Genomic DNA, 17,648 nt, shown 5'->3' on the forward strand with positions numbered 1-17,648 from the left:
CACTATTATAATCCTCATTTCAGTAATGAATAAACTGAAGCACAGAAAAGTTAAATAACTTGCTCTAGATTCCTTCCAAGGATGGAGGAGCCTGGTGGGCTGCAGTCCATGGGGTCGCTAAGAGTTGGACACGACTGTGTGACTTCACTTTCATTTTTCACTTTCATGCATTGGAGAAGGAAATGGCAACCCACTCCAGTGTTCTTGCCTGGAGAATCCCAGGGATGGGGGAGCCTGGTGGGCTGCCATCTATGGGGTTGCACAGAGTCGGACATGACTGAAGTGACTTAGCAGCAGTAGCAGCAGCAGGTTCCTTTGCTTGTGAGTAGAATAGCCTGTATTTGAACCTCAGGAACCTCCAGTCTTCATTCTTGACTCCTGTATTGTGCTGCTTTCTAGACCAATAAGCCTGTGCGTGCATGAATAAGCCTATCAGGTAAAAATATCAGAGTATTGTCAAAGGCATACAGATATATAGAAAGAGAAGATGGAAAGCAGAGGAGGAAAATATCTATTACTTATGGGGTCCCTACTTTGTGTCAAACAGTTTATAAGACATTTTAATCATTCTAATGTCTGCTTCCAAGTCAGGCTGCACAACCTCTATTTTCATCTGCAGAAACTAAGGCGTGAAGAAGTTGAGGAGTTTGCCTCTGATCACCTGCAAGTTGCAAGGTCTGAATTTGAGCTTGAGATGTATTTTTTGAAGGGCTAGAATATATACTTTCATTTTCTATTTTCTAGCTTTATTAAGCTAGCTTTCTCACCTCCATAATCAGAAATTTAAAAACAGAGTGGAAAGAATACGAAAAGGGAGCATTATATCAAAGTGGAAAGTATGCATTGCTATCAGACTGTGAACATTATAGTTCCAGTTACAATGCAAAGGTTGTTGTTGTTGTTCAGTTGCTAAGTCGTGTCTGACTCTTTGCACCCCATGGATTGCAGCACACCTGGCACCTCTCTCTTCCACTGTCTCCCAGAGTTTGCTCAAATTCATATCCATTGAATCGATGATGCTGTCTAACCATTTCATCCTTTACTGGCACCTTCTCCTTTTGCTTTCAGTCTTTCTCAGCATCAGGGTCTTTTCCAATGAGTCAGCTGTTTTGCATCAGGTGGCCAAAAGTTTGGAGCTTCAGGTTCAGCAACAGTTCTTCCAATGACTATTCAGGGTTGATTTCCTTTAGGATTGACTGATTTGATCTTGCAGTCCAAGGGACTCTCAGGAGTTTCTCCAGCACCACAATTCAAAAGCATCAGTTCTCTGGCGCTCAGCCTCCTTTATGGTCCAACCCTCATACCCATACATGACTGTTGGAAAAACTATAGCTTTGACCATGTGGACCTTTGTTGTCAAAGTGATGTCTCTACTTTTAAAAACACTGTCTAGGTTTATCACAGGTTTCCTTCCAAGGAGCAAGCATCTTTGAACTCCATGGCTGTTGTCCCTGTCTGCAGTGATTTTGGAGCCCAAGAAAAGAAAATCTGCCACTGCTTCCACTTTTTCTCCTTCTGTTTGCTGTGAAGTTAAGGGACTGGATGCCGTAATCTTAGTTTTTTGAATGTTGAGTTTCAAGCTAGCTTTTTCGCTTTCCTCTTTTACCTTCATCAAAAGGTACTTTTTCCCCAAAAAAACTGATGTTTTACCTTGAAAAATAAGTTTTAGTGAATACTCTTGGTTGTCTCTCTGAAGTGTCAGGCAAGCATCTGGGTTTAGTCTAGGCATGGGCCAGTTTTTCCAGAGAAATACTGTTCTGTATAGATCCTGTTCATTCTGTTGTGTAGGCAAGATAGTTGGTAGAAGAGGGGAATGTTTAAAATGCTCAGGAGCACTAACTTCTTAGTCATTTTAAGGAAGCTGATCTGATTAGATGTGTTGTTGAGTTACTCACTCAGTCTTATCTGACTCTTTGCAACCCCATGGACTATACCCCACCAGACTCCTCTGTCCAAAGGATTCTCCAAGCAAGAATACCGGAGTGGGTTGCCATTTACTCCTCCAGGGGATCTTCCCAACTCAGGGATCGAACCTGTGTCTTCTGCATTGGCAGGCGGGTTCTTTACTACTGAGCCACCAGGGGAGCCTGATAGATGTGTACGTGAAAGTCATGAACGTGGACTTGGGGGTCATGCCTGCTGAATCTTCCCGCAGACTGGGTACTCACACCTCTCAGTTTTAATTGCTAATGTTTTAAGATATATTGGTCATGCTGCTGCTGCTGCTAAGTCGCTTCAGTCATGTCCGACTCTGTGCGACCCCATAGACGGCAGCCCACCAAGCTCCCCCGTCCCTGGAATTCTCCAGGCAAGAGCACTGGACTGGGTTGACATTTCCTGTAAAGTGGAAGTGAAGTCGCTCAGTCGTGTCCGACTCCTAGTGACCACATGGACTGCCCGGCAAGAGTACTGGAGTGGGTTGCCATTGCCTTTTCCGATATTGGTCATAGGCTAACTAAATAGGTGCTAAATTCCTGAAATTGATATAATGTTGTATCTCAGTTACATTTCAAATTTTTCCCAATTTAAAAAAAGCAGGCTGTTAAAGATTATGGTCAGTCAGTCAGTCAGTCAGTTCAGTCACTCAGTCGTGTCCAACTCTTTGCAACCCCATGAATCGCAGCACGCCAAGCCTCCCTGTCCATCACCAACTCCCGGAGTTCACTCAAACTCGCGTCCATCGAGTCAGTGATGCCATCCACCCATCTCATCCTCTGTCGTCCCCTTCTCCTCCTGCCCCCAGACCCTCACAGCATCAGAGTCTTTTCCAATTAGTCAACTCTTCGCATGAGGTGGCCAAAGTACTGGAGTTTCAGCGTTAGCATCATTCCTTCCAAAGAAATCCCAGGGTTATGGTAACCCCCGTTTAAAAAATATATATATTGGCCTAATTTTCAGATGCTTTTAATCCTGGACAATGGAATTTGATATTTAAATGGGTGAGAATATCTTAATTGTGAGTGCGCGTGTGTGCTCCGTTGTGTCTGACTCTGCAACCCCACAGACTATAGCCCGCCAGGCTCCTCTGTCCAGGGAATTTTCTAAGGAATAATACTGGAGTGGGTTGCCATTTCCTACTTCAGGGTATCTTCTGACCCAGGGATTGAATCCATATCTCTGGCGTCTCCTGCATTGGCGGGCAGATTCTTTACTGCTGCACCTTTTTACGCTGCGCCACCTGGCAAGCCCCCTAATTTCCTGTAGTTCCAAGGTCTCTTTCATATCCGCTCTTGGCTTGTCATTTGGCTACCTGATCAGTGTTAAAATTAAACATTGTCCCATTTCAATCTGTGTCAAATCCCTGAAATGGATAAGACTGTCCTAAAGCAGATTATGGGGAAGTGTGTCAGAATCCGAAGTTCAGACTCTAGATGTCTCTTCTTTCATGGGTATTGTTTACAATCTTTTAGCTTTTCACCATTCAGAGCTGAGATTCATTTTTCTGTCACTTCTCTAGCCTGTTATTGGGAAGTTAGAATTTAATTACTCTAAGGATGATTATCATTATCCTTCTTTCACACATCTGTGCCTTTGCTAGTCTCACACTATTTGGAGTTTACTCTCTTTGAATGTGAAGAAACAAGAAATGGAAACACACAGACTTTCCATCAAATGGGGTGAACCCCCAGGGCACCTGTCTAGTGCAATTTTGCCTCTCATGACTTTACGAGAATCAGCCTGGAAGGGGGAATGACAAGCAGAGTTTCACGTAGCTCACAAATCCTGGCTTCTGATTACTCTCCTGAGATCACTTGTACTTCCTGGCCCATCTGGGATCGAGGACTTGCTCATTGTTCTAGTCCTGAACCTTTATCCCTTGGGAATAAACCCCATGAGTCCCTTTGGATGGATTTACCATGACTGTTCTCAGCTCAACCCCTTTGGAAACAGCAATGATTTCAGCTGCTACTGCTGTTTGCACAAGGCAGAAGCCATCACCTCTTCCGTCTCAGCTCTGTCACCTGAAATTTTAGAAGCATTAGTAACTGTTCAATGAAAAAGAATGATGGTGAACAGTTTTTAAACATCCTATCTTTTGTGTAGAAAAGGGAAAAAATTAAAATGAATGTTTGAATTTGCCTAAGAAAGTCTGGGAGGATACAAGAACACTAATAAAAGTGGTTATTTGCTTGTGGAGTAAAGGTGAGGTTCAGTTTGAATAGGTGGGGTCAAGGTGAGAGCCAGTAGGGAATAGAAAGAGAGTTTTTTTTTTCTACTTGATCCTTTTATAATTTGAACTATGAGAGTGTACTACTATTCAAAAATTGCCCATTGAAAATTAACTTTAAAAAGGTTTCCTTCTGAGACGATTTCTGTTACCACATATGCAGAATTTATAAGATAAAGCAAATGAATGTATATTAAAAAATAGAAGCAAACTTACAGCTATAGGGAACAAACTAGTGGATACTAATGGGGAGAATGAAGAGGTATGGGATTAAAAGACACAAACGATGTATAAAATTAGATAGGCAACAAGATATATTGTACAGCATAGGGAAATATAGTCATTGTTTTTAGTTAACTTTTAAGTGGAATATTATCTATGGAAATATTGAATATCTGTATTGTACACCTGAAACTAATATAGGATTATAAATTAACTATACTTCAACTTTTAAAAATAGAATATATATTTACATATGTTTATATGTGCATAAACAATGAAAGAATATACAAATGACCAATAAGAGCAAGACTTCCAAATGTGTACTATATTTTAAAATTTCTGAATGTGACTATTACCTGTACAAAATATTACCTAGTATTTTTATAAAATTTAATTTAATGCCTTGAAACAAAGCTATGATTACTGTTCATTTAATTGTTCAGGAAAGAAAAAGGTTTTCTTCTGTCTCATGTCTTAAAGGAAAATTAAAAAGCATTGTAGCTCTTGAGAAATTTGAAATCTTTGTATTATCAATTCAGGATGGAGAATGCAAGTGGTAGGCTTTTGCTCAGACACATTAGGGTTCAACCAGATTCTAAATCTGTGACTGGAAAACATGTTCGGCTTCTTTTAAGTCTCAGTGTCCTTATCTATTTGAGAGAAATAAGAATAATAATTGATTAGCCTGTCTTTCAGGAATACTGGGAGGACTGATGAGAAAATAAATACAAAAATGCTATCTAAGCACCAAATAAACAGATGATTGCTGTCACGTTTCTGGAGGAAGTTGTGACACTGATTTCCCAATAGGAAGAAGGGACCATAGACGCCTTCCTCTTTCTTAAGGCCTTGAGGGGGAAAAAGAGGGTCTTTATAGTTCTTCTTTCATATTTCTGCCTTGAAAACTAGAGACTTCCTGGGTTCTGCTGGAAGAAAATTCAGCGTTAAAAAGCATCTATTTAACACCTTGATTAGTCAGAGCTTTTCACTGCTGATGAATGGTAACAGGCTTTAGCAAATAGGGAATTTATTGGTTCACTTAACCAAGAAGCCCAGGGGCAAACAACCTTCAAGCATGGAGTTGGATCTAGGTCCTTAGAAACTAAGATTAGGAATCCTTCTCCTCCTTTTGAGTCTGCATTCCTCTGTATTGGCTTGCTTTCTTTCTTTTTTTAAGTTAGGCTCTCCTTTTTTTGGAGGCAAAGTGACTGACCGCTAGCAGGCCCAGGCTCCTGTTCAGCTAGTTCTACAGATCCAGAAGAAAAGAAACACCTTTCTTTCCTGTTGTTACACCAGAGTTCTCGGGCCTGAATCTCACTGGTGCAGTTCGGACACAGCCCCTCTCTGCACCAATCACCAATGCCTGTAAGATACTGGGCTCTGATTGGATAAACCTGGGAGTCTGGGACCCCAGAGATGGGATTGGCTTCACACAGGTAACATGGACTCAGAGGGGGGAAGGTGAAAGGCTACAGACCACGAGGGCTATTTCTAAGATGAGTAGAAAAGGTAGAAAGGAGCTGTAGATATAGCTCCTCTGCCTCCTTGTAAAAACAAAACAAAGCAGAAGTCCGCAGTATCTTCTCTGTGCATTGTATCGTTTTTGGCATAGTGGAGGTGAAATGATATACAGAGCTTCCTTGTTAGGGCTTGGACTAGAGTCAGGTGAATACTCAACTTTGTACACATAGTACACAATCAAAAATGTAGTTCTATGACTTAATAGTAGCTAACAGTAGCTAATAACAATAATAGTAATAGCTAACATTTATTTGGTGCTTTTTAGATTCTAGGTATTAATCTAACATTTCCACTTCTTAACTCATTTAACCTCCAGAAGAACCAGAAAGTAGCAGCTCTTATCCCATTTTATAGGTGAGAAGACTGAGGCACAGATAAGTTACTTAAAACTTCTCTACTTAGATAATACAGTTACCAAGAGAGAAAGGAGAGGGGAGAGGGATAAATTAGGAATTTGGGATTAACATATATAGATGACTGTATATAAAACAGGTAAACAAGGACCTACTGTATAGCACAGGGAACTATCTTTTAATAATCTATATGAAAAAACCTTTAAAAGAATATATATATATATCACTTTGCTGTACACCCGAAGCAAATACAACACTGTAAATCAACTATACTTGGATGGAAAATAAAAGTGCTCTAGGTGCTGGGAGTTATACATTTTACCAACCAGAATAGTGAGCTCGCCGTCTAGGGGGCGCTGTTTGAAGAGGATTTAAAATTCAAGCAAGATTTCAGTGGAGAGGGAGAGGGAAATAGCCTGATTCTAGGAGAAGGAAACAAATGAAGGGACAGAGCAGAGATCGTGCAGGAAGAGGAAATGACAAGAAGCAATGGTTGACTTTAACTTTGGGCTTGTGCAAAAGTGAAACGAAAAAAAAAGTAGGGGGAAGAATGGTGCTTTGAGGCCGGTTATAAAGCTTGGCTGCTGCTCCAAGGAGCTGGACTTGTTCTGGAGTCCGTAGGATTTGTGAGTAGGGGAGTGGCCTGGATAAACAAGAAAACAGCCAGACCCCTGAGTGTTTTGAGATGGAGATGTTGGCTTTATTTCTCTGCCTGACATTCTTGAGATGTTTTGGAAGGTTTTTGCAAATGTCCCGTTGGGTGGCATTTCAGTGGCTGTAGTTCTTTAAATGATTTAGCTAAGCCTTAGTGAAGGGTCTTTTAAAAAGGAGACCATTTCTTGACATTCTGCTTTCTGTACCGACTATTGGGGCGAGGTAAAGCAAAGCCGGGCGCTTATAGAACACTTTCCACCCAAGACAAGCGGGTCTCTGTGTCTGTCTGTGTTTCACAGTAAGGCCATTCAGTACTCAGGACCAAGAAGATAGCATGGTCCGCTTATTTAATGGTCTTCTATTTGCTCTTCTATTTTGTTCCGACATTAAACGGTGTTAGAATCGAGAATTAGGACTCTCTTTCCTTGCCAAAAGAAAACACAAGTGGCTTGTTGACTGCAAGATTTATTCTCACAGATACTTCCAGAGTAATATAAAATCTTGGCCAGGCGTCCACAGAAAGGAGCCGGAGGCATATGCCCCAGCCTCCTTCCCTGAATGCGGGCTCGGTGCCCAGAAGGACACCATAAATCACTTATAATTTATGATGAGCCCCATCGTGTGCTACACCCTGCTAGCTGGCTGGTGTCTGTCCTCTACGCACTGTGACCTCCCTTCTTCAGAACATACAGAGACTTTTTCAGATGAGCCATAGGACGGAGAGCGGAGGATTTTCCTTTCGGCTGGTCCAGCCAAGCAGTCCAAGAGGGAGAAGACTGAAGACTCTTGTTCTTAGAGTTTAGCCACAGGTCTCGCCTGTGCGTTCTCTAGACTGGAGGTGGGGAAAGGGCAGAAAATAAGATCTTATTAGCCTATTTTCTTTTTTAACTCATTTTTTAATCCTTTTTTTTTTCCTCTAACAAATACAGGTTTTTTTTTTTCTGAGTGTCAACAACCTGCAACAACCAGGTGGTACTGGTGGTAGACCCACCTTCCAACGCAGGAGACATAAGAGACTCGGGTTCGATCCCTAGGTTGGGAAGATCTCCTGGAGAAGGAAATGGCAACCCACTCCAGTATTCGTGCCTGGAGAATCCCCTGGACAGAGGAGCCTGGTGGCCTATGGTCCATAGGGTCGCAAAGAGTCGGACGCAACTGAAGCGACTTAGCACACATGCACGCAACAACCTGCAGAGCACTGATGGGAATACAGCAGTCAGTGGAGGCTACATTTATACAGAGTAGTAGGTCCTACTTGCTACTTTGTGTAAGTGTGAGTCCTGCACTTACGCAAAGTAGTAGGTCCCCAAATGTGTCAGGACACATTCTGTGGGTTAAGGATAAAGATCAGAAAAGAAACAAACTGTCCTCCATCAGGTGTGTGGGGAAGGACTTCAGATAAGGGGACCTTTGAGCAAAGACTTGAAGGAATTGATGAGATGAGCCATGTGGGGTTTGAAAAATCTCATCCTGGTAAGGCCAGAGGCCACCAGGCAGGGATTGGCCTCAGGTGAGAAGCAGCAGGGGCTAGAGCAGAGAGAGCCAGGGGAGGGAGTGGTTAGGAGAGGATCAGGTTGGGGGGAAGGCCATCTTGCGTTGGGGGGCATCATAGAGACCATGCCAAGGAGCTGAGATATTATGCAGTATGAGATGGACAGATGTCTATTAGAAGTGTTTGGAAGATCAGTCCTTTTCAAATACTTGAAAACCCAGAGTTTAAGTGTGAAGTCAGGAAAATGGGACACAGTGCTTCCTTCACTTAGAACATGAGCTGTTGTAATCAGCATTGAACCATCAGAACTTTGAGTCACCCAAGGTGGGGAGTTAAACAGAAATCATGGTTTTGCACAGAGTATTACTGGCCAAGATGTGGAGAAAAGGGAACCCTCTGACACTGTTGATGAAAATGTAAATTGGAGCAGCCACTGTGCAAAAGAGTAGGGAGGCTCCTCAAAAAACTAAAGTCGAACTACCATATAATCAGCAATTCCATCCTTGGGAATATATCTAAAGAAAATGAAAACACTAATTTGAAAAAAATACGTGCACCCCAGTGTTCACAGTAGCATTACTTACAATTATGGACACATCCAAACGTCCATTAGTGGAAGAATGGAGAGGAAGATGTGGTCTATATTTACAATGGAATATTACTTCGCCATAAAAAGAATATAATCCTGCCATTTGCAGCAGTATAAATGGACCTAGAGGTTATTTTACTTAGTGAAAAATGTCAAACAGAGAAAGACCAATACTATATTATCACTTATATGTGGAATCTACAAACTAAAATGAGTGAATATAACAACAGAGAAACAGATCACAGAAATAGAGAACCACCTGGTGGTTACCAGTTGGGGAGAGGGAAGGGCGGAGGGCCAAGGTGAGGTAGCGGATTAAGATATAGAAATGATCACGTATAAAAGCACCAAGCAGTAAGAATATATTGTACAGCATGGGGAAATATAGCAATGATTTTGTAATAACTTTAAATGAAGTATAATCTATAAAAATATTGAATCACTGTGTTGTACACCTGAAACTAATGTAATAATATAAATCAGCTATATAAAAAAAGGGAAAAAGAAATCATAGTTTTCCTTGGCCTTGATGTAAAAAACACATGTGCTTTTTTAATTAGGATAAAAGTGAGTAACTGTGAGCCATTTACTCAACTGGCAACAATACTTTTCATGGAAAAGCCCAGCTATTCCATCCAGTGATCTGTGTCCTACAAGATTCTGGGTATGCTGCTGCTGTGAGTGAGATCCCCCCCCCTCCCCCACCCCCAGTATTAGTGCTGTTGTTGCACAGACGAGTGAGAGCTTCAGAGTTGAAGAGCAGCTGGTGGATACTTAGGATCAGATTCTAGGAGGCTCCCATGACACGCTTTGCTCCCAGTGGACCCAGTGTCACCTGGTGCTGTTTTCCATTCGCAGATTACTTGCTCAGTTCTAGAGCAATGGGGAGTGTGGCCTTGATTAATGGCTACAGTTACAGGGATGGAGTGCAATGGTGACTTCTTTGTTCAGTTGCTAAGTCACATCCAACTCTGCAACCCCATGAACTGCGGCACACCAGCCTTCCCTGTCCTTCATTTTCTCCTGAAGTTTGCTCAAGCTCACATCTACTGGAAAAACCATAGCTTTGACTCTACAGACCTTCATCAGCAGAGTGATGGCTCTGCTTTTTAATACACTGTGTAGGTTTGTCCTAGCCTTTCTCCCAAGAAGCAGGCATCTCTTAATTTCATGGCTGCAGTCACCATCTGCAGTGATTTCGGAGCCAAAGAAAATAAAATCTGCCACGGTTTCCATTTTTTTCCCCATCTATTTGCCATGAAGTGATGGGACCGGATGCCATGATCTTAGTTTTTTGAATGTTAAGTTTGAATTCCTTCTTACGAGGAATAAAGTGAGAGTGATGGAGAACTGGAGGGGACTCTGCTGTAAAGGCACCCTCTTGCCTTCAAATATCTTTAGACAGGTGAGCACATCTCAGGAATGTTCCTGAAAGGACTCTTGCTTGGTGTGGCATGTTGGACTAGAATGACCTCGCAGATTTATTCCAATGCAAAACACTTCTGGGCCCATGAAAAACTGTCTTGTGAATGTGTTCTGCAAACAGACAGACACTCTGTAAACATGAGGCACATATTTTAAAAGATGAAGAGTGAGATGCTTGTTCTGGGAGCGCGGTGGTTGGAACTTGGTGCCCTGACAGCATACCTTCCCTGCTTAGTCGCCTGCAGTTTGTTCTCCTTGGCCCAGGACACAGTTATCTGCATCTGTGTTAAAAATGCCCTCAGCCAAAGACCAAACAAATATCCAAAGGCATTTTCCTATCAGGGCCCCTTTATGCGAGGTAGAGCGAAAGAACAAGGCTGTCAAGTTTGATTCTTGGCAAGAAGCCAAGCTGCCACTTCTAGCTCCAGTATTTACACAGAAGAAAGAGAGGGGATTTTTAGCTGAGATTAAATTAGAATGAAAGCAACAGAAAACTTAACTCTAAAACTAAGGGATTCTTGGGGATCCGTAATGGAAAGGCAGAAACAACAAGGGGATACCTTCTGGGCCCTCTGTTGATTTTCTTTTTTTTTAAGTTCAAGTTTGAAAGCTTTTAAAGATACCCGAAGCAGAGATTGGGCTTCCCAGGTGACTCTAGTGGTCACCTGCCAATGCAAGAGACCCAAGAGACTTGGGTTCAATCCTTGGGTCAGGAAGATCCCCTGGAGGAGGACTTCGCAGCCCACTCTAGTACTCTTGCCTGGAGAATCCCCGTGGACAGAGGACCTGGTGGACCACAGTCCATGGGGTTGCAAAGAGCCGGCCGTGGCTGAAGTACACATGCACAAACAGAGATTACAGAATGGCCTTCATTAATGATCCAGGATCACCCAATGTTTGAGCTGGATGAGCTGTCCTTTAGTGGCCATTGAATCGCATCCCTCAGTTTGCAGCTAATGGATCAAAGCCTTGGAACCTGCAGAGTTCCCAGCATCATACAACTGGCCGTGGAAGTTCTGGGACTAGAATCCAGGACTTCTGACAACTATTTTGGGTTTTAGGGCACTTTATCGAAGCAGCAAACACAGTGAGAAGCTCTGTTTCCTGAGAACCAGGGACAGACAGCCATGATGACTGTTCTGTATCAGCAGTGCCCTCGCTTTCCCAGGATGTGGCCTCATCCGTGTCCAGTGGCATCTGCAGCCTCGAGCTTCCTGCACACAGCTGGGCAGGAGGGAGGGCATGATCAGGGCCCACCCGCCAAAAGTGGGGGCTGAGACCTTGGCTGCAAGAGGTCTCAGACCCCTTGGAGCCCCAGTCAAGCATGAATGGATGGTACCATCCTCAGGAGACTGCAGTGGCGAGGGTCTTGCTGAACCCCTGCTCTGTCTGGGCAGGGCCCCAACGTCATTGTGGGGGGTGGCATTTGGCTTCCTGTGCTGAAGGGAGTTCTCTCCGCTTTGACAAAAGCTTGAACCCACTGAAGCTACATTTAAGTAACAGCACTCTTTTTTACAAACAAGAGCTTCCACTACTCCTGCTGGCCCCCACACCCAATTAACTTTGTTCTGTTGAAACTGCCAATGTTCCAGTGAGCTGTTCATCTGTTTCTGGAAGGGATGTTGGAGGGTGGGTGAGAGAGCTAAAGGAAGGAGGGGGAGTTCTTTGTGTGTCTTCATGTGAACCAATGAGATGTTCATTATCATTCTTTTGACTTTTCATTCATTCACTCGTTCATTTCCTCATTTGTTTACACTGTAATTCTGCCCCAGCCCAAAAAAGTTCGACAAAACTTAGAACAAAGAGCACATATGCTCTAAATAAAATGTAAATGAAGTGAGATCCCTAAGAAGGAGGAAACAGAATTCATCCATGAATTGCCATATGAAATCGGTGGTATAGATCAAGCTTTACTCTGACTTTTCTGGCAACCAGGATACACAATTCCTAGTTATCAAAAAGGAGAAAAATATTCCAGTTTCTTCAAAAGATGCTCGGTGTAGCTCTTCTGGGGTTCATGTCATTGCTTAATACAAAGCTGCTGATCCAAGGCACCCCCGGCTCCCTCCCCACTCCCTCCCCAGTGTCCTAGCTTCAGGCCACCTGGAGCACCCCCAAAAGGCATGTTATTAGTGTCATTACGAGCTCTGTTTGTATGTGCTAAGGATGGCATAGGGTGCTGCAGTTCATGGGGTCGCAAAGAGTTGGACACAACTGAGCAACTGAACTGAACTGATGGCGTAGGGTAATGGGGTTCTGGTTGGGTCTTGAAATTATATTGTCCAGGGTGACTTTAAGAGTTACAGATTACGAGGCCAGGAGTAGAAATTTTAGGGAGAGTCAGAATCTAGTCCTGCTGTGGTTACCCACTCTCCACCAATGAACCTTTTCTTCTCCCCTAAAGAGCCCTGGCTCGACCCCTGCTCTGGCCCTTTTTTCAGTGCCAAGGTGCTTTCTTGAACAGGGCATCTGGAGGAAATAGAGTATGGCAGAATGCACTGTGAGGAATGTTGATTCAAAGAATTCATAGATGGTTCGACCCTGTGTTAACTTGACACACCTTCTTGACCCCTGAAAGTGGGGACTGCAGCTAGTGGTGATATGACATGTAAGGTTTAGGAACTAACACTATAAACATAGGGTGACTACTACTGAAGTCTCATCCTGAGCTCCTAAGCTCCATTCTGAAGTTGCACCAGGAATTTAGATTTCTTCCTGAAGAAGAATCACTGTTGAGTTTCCTGTCCCATTACATTCTGTGAAAGCATGAATAGACTCCATCCTCCCAAAACTTGGTATTTGTCAGGGAATACACCAGAATACTCTAGAACTTGTGAGTATGGCAGGGAAAAGAATTACATAAATGTCGGACTTCTGTAATAGACGGTGTGAGAAAGAAAACACTAGGAAAGTAGTCCTTCTGTCTGGGATTCAGATGAGTTACCTGAATGTCTACTGAAAGTTTGTTTTCATGTAAGCATGCCTATCGTCTGTATTCATTGTCCATTCATAAAAGCCAATGTTTTAGAATGCATTAAGAAAGGAATATTTCAAAGTGGGAAGTAGCTTCGGTGCTCCGTACTTGATTTGAGGTAATGTGTCTGAATTCTAGGCCAAATACCATCATTTGGAAGACAAGACACAGCGACTGGGCTTCAGATGTCAGCTCAGGTCATTTGCCCATCCTGATTATGTTGATTCCATTCACGTGGTTTGTGGGGCAGCTAGAAAAACTGGGGTCTCAGCCCTCAAGTGAACAGAATGAATATACTCAATTCTACTTGGAATGTTTTTCATAATTATTTTAAGCAATGAAGATTCTTACTTGTGCTTATTCTTTTTAAAAGTATTAGAAAGGAAGATTTCTACAAGACAAAGTAGAGAGGAGCTGATAAGAAGGGGAGTTCTTAAGGAATTGCCTGATCAAGGTGAGGAAATTAATCATACATTTAAAGTAATTTGATCCTTCATTCTTTGATCTTTCTTTCTTTCATTTTCTTTTGAAATTTAAGATGATCATGGTCTTTGGGAGATAAAGCACGACAATCTGAGAATCTTGCTTTAATTCAGACAGCCTTTGTGGGCTGCATGGTATCTAAGGTATTCTAAAGAAGAAATTCAATGAACTTTTTGGTGAGTCCTTCACCATATGTCATCCTAAACCTAAAGCTTAACAAAGCTTCTCTGTGGCAGGAGATACAGACAAGATACAAATGCTTACCTGATTCATGCTCTGTTCTTGAGCTTCAGTCTGTCTCTACAAGTAAACTCAATTGTTTGAGTAAATGCAAAGTTTTAGCTCAAAGTTTTAACTCATGCCTTTTGGTTTCTTAAGTCTACCAGTAAAAGAAAACAGACATGATAAATGGACCTCTTGTCCTTTATTCTCTGTAATACACTCGTGTACATTCAGTAAGGCATGAATGGGCAGATTACATTAGTCTGCTTTATGCATCTCTCAAGTAATTTTCCCAGCTTTGCTCTCTTTTCATTTCTTCGAATCTGCCTCACCTTTTCACTAACAATTATTATTTCCAAGTATTTTATCCCCCACATCTAATCTTCCCTTTATCCCTCTATCCTCCCACGGGGTAATCTTGCTCAAAAAGACAAGGATTCGATAGAAACTGAGATAGACCCTCAAAAGAAGATACCGAGATTGGTTATTTCTCCAAATAAATAATAGTGAATAATCATCATTGCTCCCACTACTATAAAACTTATGGAAATTTTTGTTGCAACATTGTTGGTTTACCTCATGCCTTCCTCACCTCATCCCCTGAATGCTTACTGAGGTAAAATATTATTGTTGTGCTTTTATGGGCACAAGTAAAGTGCTGTTAATTTAGAATCAAAACAATAGTACTCCTCTTTTCCTAAAATATGTGCCTTGCAAAGAGCTTAACGTCTTTTGGCATTCACTATTCGTAAATCCTAATGACATGATATTCAACATCTGAATATTCTAGAAGAAGCTAAGAGATGCTTTACTATTTTATTCCTGCTTTAAAGAAAACAGGGAAGTCCTGAATAAATAATGCCATTTTTCTTGAGCCCTCAACATTTTAGGTATTTTTCTTATTATACTTCTCTCACTCTATTTTGGACTCGGACAGTAAAGAATCCGTCTGTAATATGGCAGACCTGGGTTTGACTCCTGGGTTCGGAAGTTCCCCTGGAGAAGGGAACAGCTACCCACTCCAGCATTCTGGCCTGGAGAATTCCTTGGACTATACCATGGGGTTGCAAAGAGTCAGACACAACTGAGTGACTTTCACTTTCACTTCATTTTATGAATGAACTTTTAAGTAGCCCCTAATTTTCTGTTAACCTTGAAGCTATTCATTTTCTGCCTGGGGTTCTTAGAAATAAAAAATGTACATCCTTACTATTTTTGTGCTTGAAGGTGGACTTGCAGTATCAAAGTCTGCCTCCTCTCTTATCTCCCTGGAAAAGGCAGAGAAATTACATGTCCACTGAAAACTCAGTGTTGGGCGATCACCATTACAGGATGGGCCACTGCACTGGTTTGGTAACCTTTATTTGGAAACCTTTTAAAGCAAGAAAAAGAAGTGGAAAAATTTATGACCAAAACAGTTAATGAATATTAAAGATAGAGACTAAAGATCTCTTTTTTTATCCATTTAAAATTATAGCTAGAAAAGCATTTACTTTTTCTAAAAACAAGTGGCTTAAGGAAATGCTTAGTATTGCTTGGTTTTTATTTTGCCTAATCTGTTAAGCTATTTGCAAGATAGATTGCAATTTCGTTTACTTATTTTCCAGAAGTCTAACTCTGTTCAGTCTTTTTATTTAATGTTTGCAGACTGAACATTATAAGTTTCAAATCATAAAATAACAAACATGCTTAAGCTTTAAACCTAAGCATGGTGTAATAGGTTTAATGTTTGGGAAGTCATCAATTACTGAATTTTACTTTCTACTTTTTGTGTGCCCTTATATAGAGCTACATAAATTACCTAATACTTAGAAGTTCCCGGTGAGGCTTATTGTAAATAGACTCCTTTCCCCCCCACCCCCCGTTTCAGCCAAGGGCTGTAGAAAATAGTTTTTTGTCTTTTTCCAAAAGCAGTTATCTTGAGAATGTCAGTCTGTTTTCAGCCCCAGCCAGAGACCGGAAACTGCTGTGCTTGGTGACAACCTGCTCTCTTCTGCCAGTCAAGGTTCATTCTTTCCTTGATGTTCTTGACCTTGCCTTAGCTCTTGACAGTGCTTGTCAGTTATGCCCTTTATTCGGTCAGCCAAATAGACTTTTAAAATACCGCCAACTACCCTGGGTTTGACCTCGTCCCATTCCACCCCATACTCTTACTCCCAGCTATTATTATTCCTCTTAGATGACCTTTTTTTATACCAAAATCTAACTTCAATCTAAAAATTCAGTGATTGGTCTTCTCTCCTGAGAAGTCCATGGTCTAATCCAAGTTTAGTCATCTTCTGGTTCTTAGCTTTCTTTTCCCTTAGCTTTAACCTAAAGGCATGCAGTTGTTTTTGTCTGCATACCAGCCTCCTTCCCTTTTCTCCTGGGATGCCTTTTTTAATGAGTCACTTATCTTCTGTTCATGATTTTCTTCTTGTCTCTGTTCCTCTGTTAACTGTATCCCCAAAGAACCTGTTTACCTGAAAGAGGGAAACCCCTCAAAGGCTCTCTTGCTTCTTATTTAACCACTTATTTCTGTATGCTTTATCTCTTGGTTTACTTGAAGCTTAGGACTCTTGTCTGAGTTTTCTCCTTTCTTTGCATACAAATGCTCCTGTAAGACATCTTACTATAACTGGCAGCCTGGCTCAGGACTTATTTTAATTCTAAGACAACACAAAAAACTAGAAAACCTTTTCAGTACACACACTAGTTAATTAACTTTAGTTCTCCTCTGTTTTTCTTCTTGAATTCCATATTTATTACAAACATGGCTCATTTTTCTATTATTGCCTATACTTTAGCTTTATTTCATATAAATATCTCAGTAAGTATCTTTATACATTACTGACCATTTCTCTTTATCTTATGCTAATCCAGTTTCTTCTTATGCCACAATTATTTAATTTTCTCTCTAGCATTTTTGTTCTTAATTTTAAAAATTAGTTATTTAATCTACTAAAGAATTTTTAATGTAATATGGTTAAAATAGAATTAAATTGTCTTTAACATGATTTCAGCATGTTTTTATTACTAGGAAAGTCATAGAAAACAAAAATAAATTCGTATTTGAGTTACCTAAAAACTGAGGATTTTTTATATAAAGAGATGGTTTTCTATTCTGTCTGGGATTTTCCATTCTTAGATTATTTATTGTTTTGAATCCAATACCTGAACATTATATTGTGTCTCCCCTCCCTCTTTTTTTAATAGTAAATTTCTTGGGATTCAGTAATAAGAACCAAGGATCTTTTCTTTTTGATTTGTCATATAGTCTTTTAAAAATTATTACCTTAGTTTTATTGACATAGTTAAGATTTACTTGCAATAACATTGCCAGTTATTATCTATTTTAGTTTTATACAAGTATCAGATTATAGGTGCTTAGAAGTTACATGACTGAGGGACAATTATTTGTTCATTTTAAATATGATTGCATTATATGTATTTTACTTGTTAAAAATGCCATGTTTGTTTTTGTCAAAAAGGCCAGTGGATTTTATTGTTGAGCCAAAGCAATTCAATCATATTTAAAGATAAATTAGGAGATGGTCATTCTGTTC

At 41.0% G+C, this 17,648-nt stretch overlaps 1 protein-coding gene across 2 annotated transcripts in view; it reads left to right on the forward strand.

Annotated features, from left to right (window-relative positions):
• The window catches only part of PHACTR2 (phosphatase and actin regulator 2), a 140,472-nt gene that overhangs the window by 66,250 nt on the left and 56,574 nt on the right, over positions 1–17,648 (forward strand). For both annotated transcript variants that reach the window (XM_068985162.1, XM_068985163.1), the window contains exon 3: positions 13,772–13,852. In XM_068985162.1, coding sequence (XP_068841263.1) covers positions 13,772–13,852 — 81 coding nt within the window. The remainder of the gene's footprint in view (positions 1–13,771; positions 13,853–17,648) is intronic.

The sequence above is a fragment of the Capricornis sumatraensis genome, chromosome 13 (assembly GCF_032405125.1).
Source record: "Capricornis sumatraensis isolate serow.1 chromosome 13, serow.2, whole genome shotgun sequence".
Classification (NCBI taxonomy): Eukaryota; Metazoa; Chordata; class Mammalia; order Artiodactyla; family Bovidae; genus Capricornis; species Capricornis sumatraensis.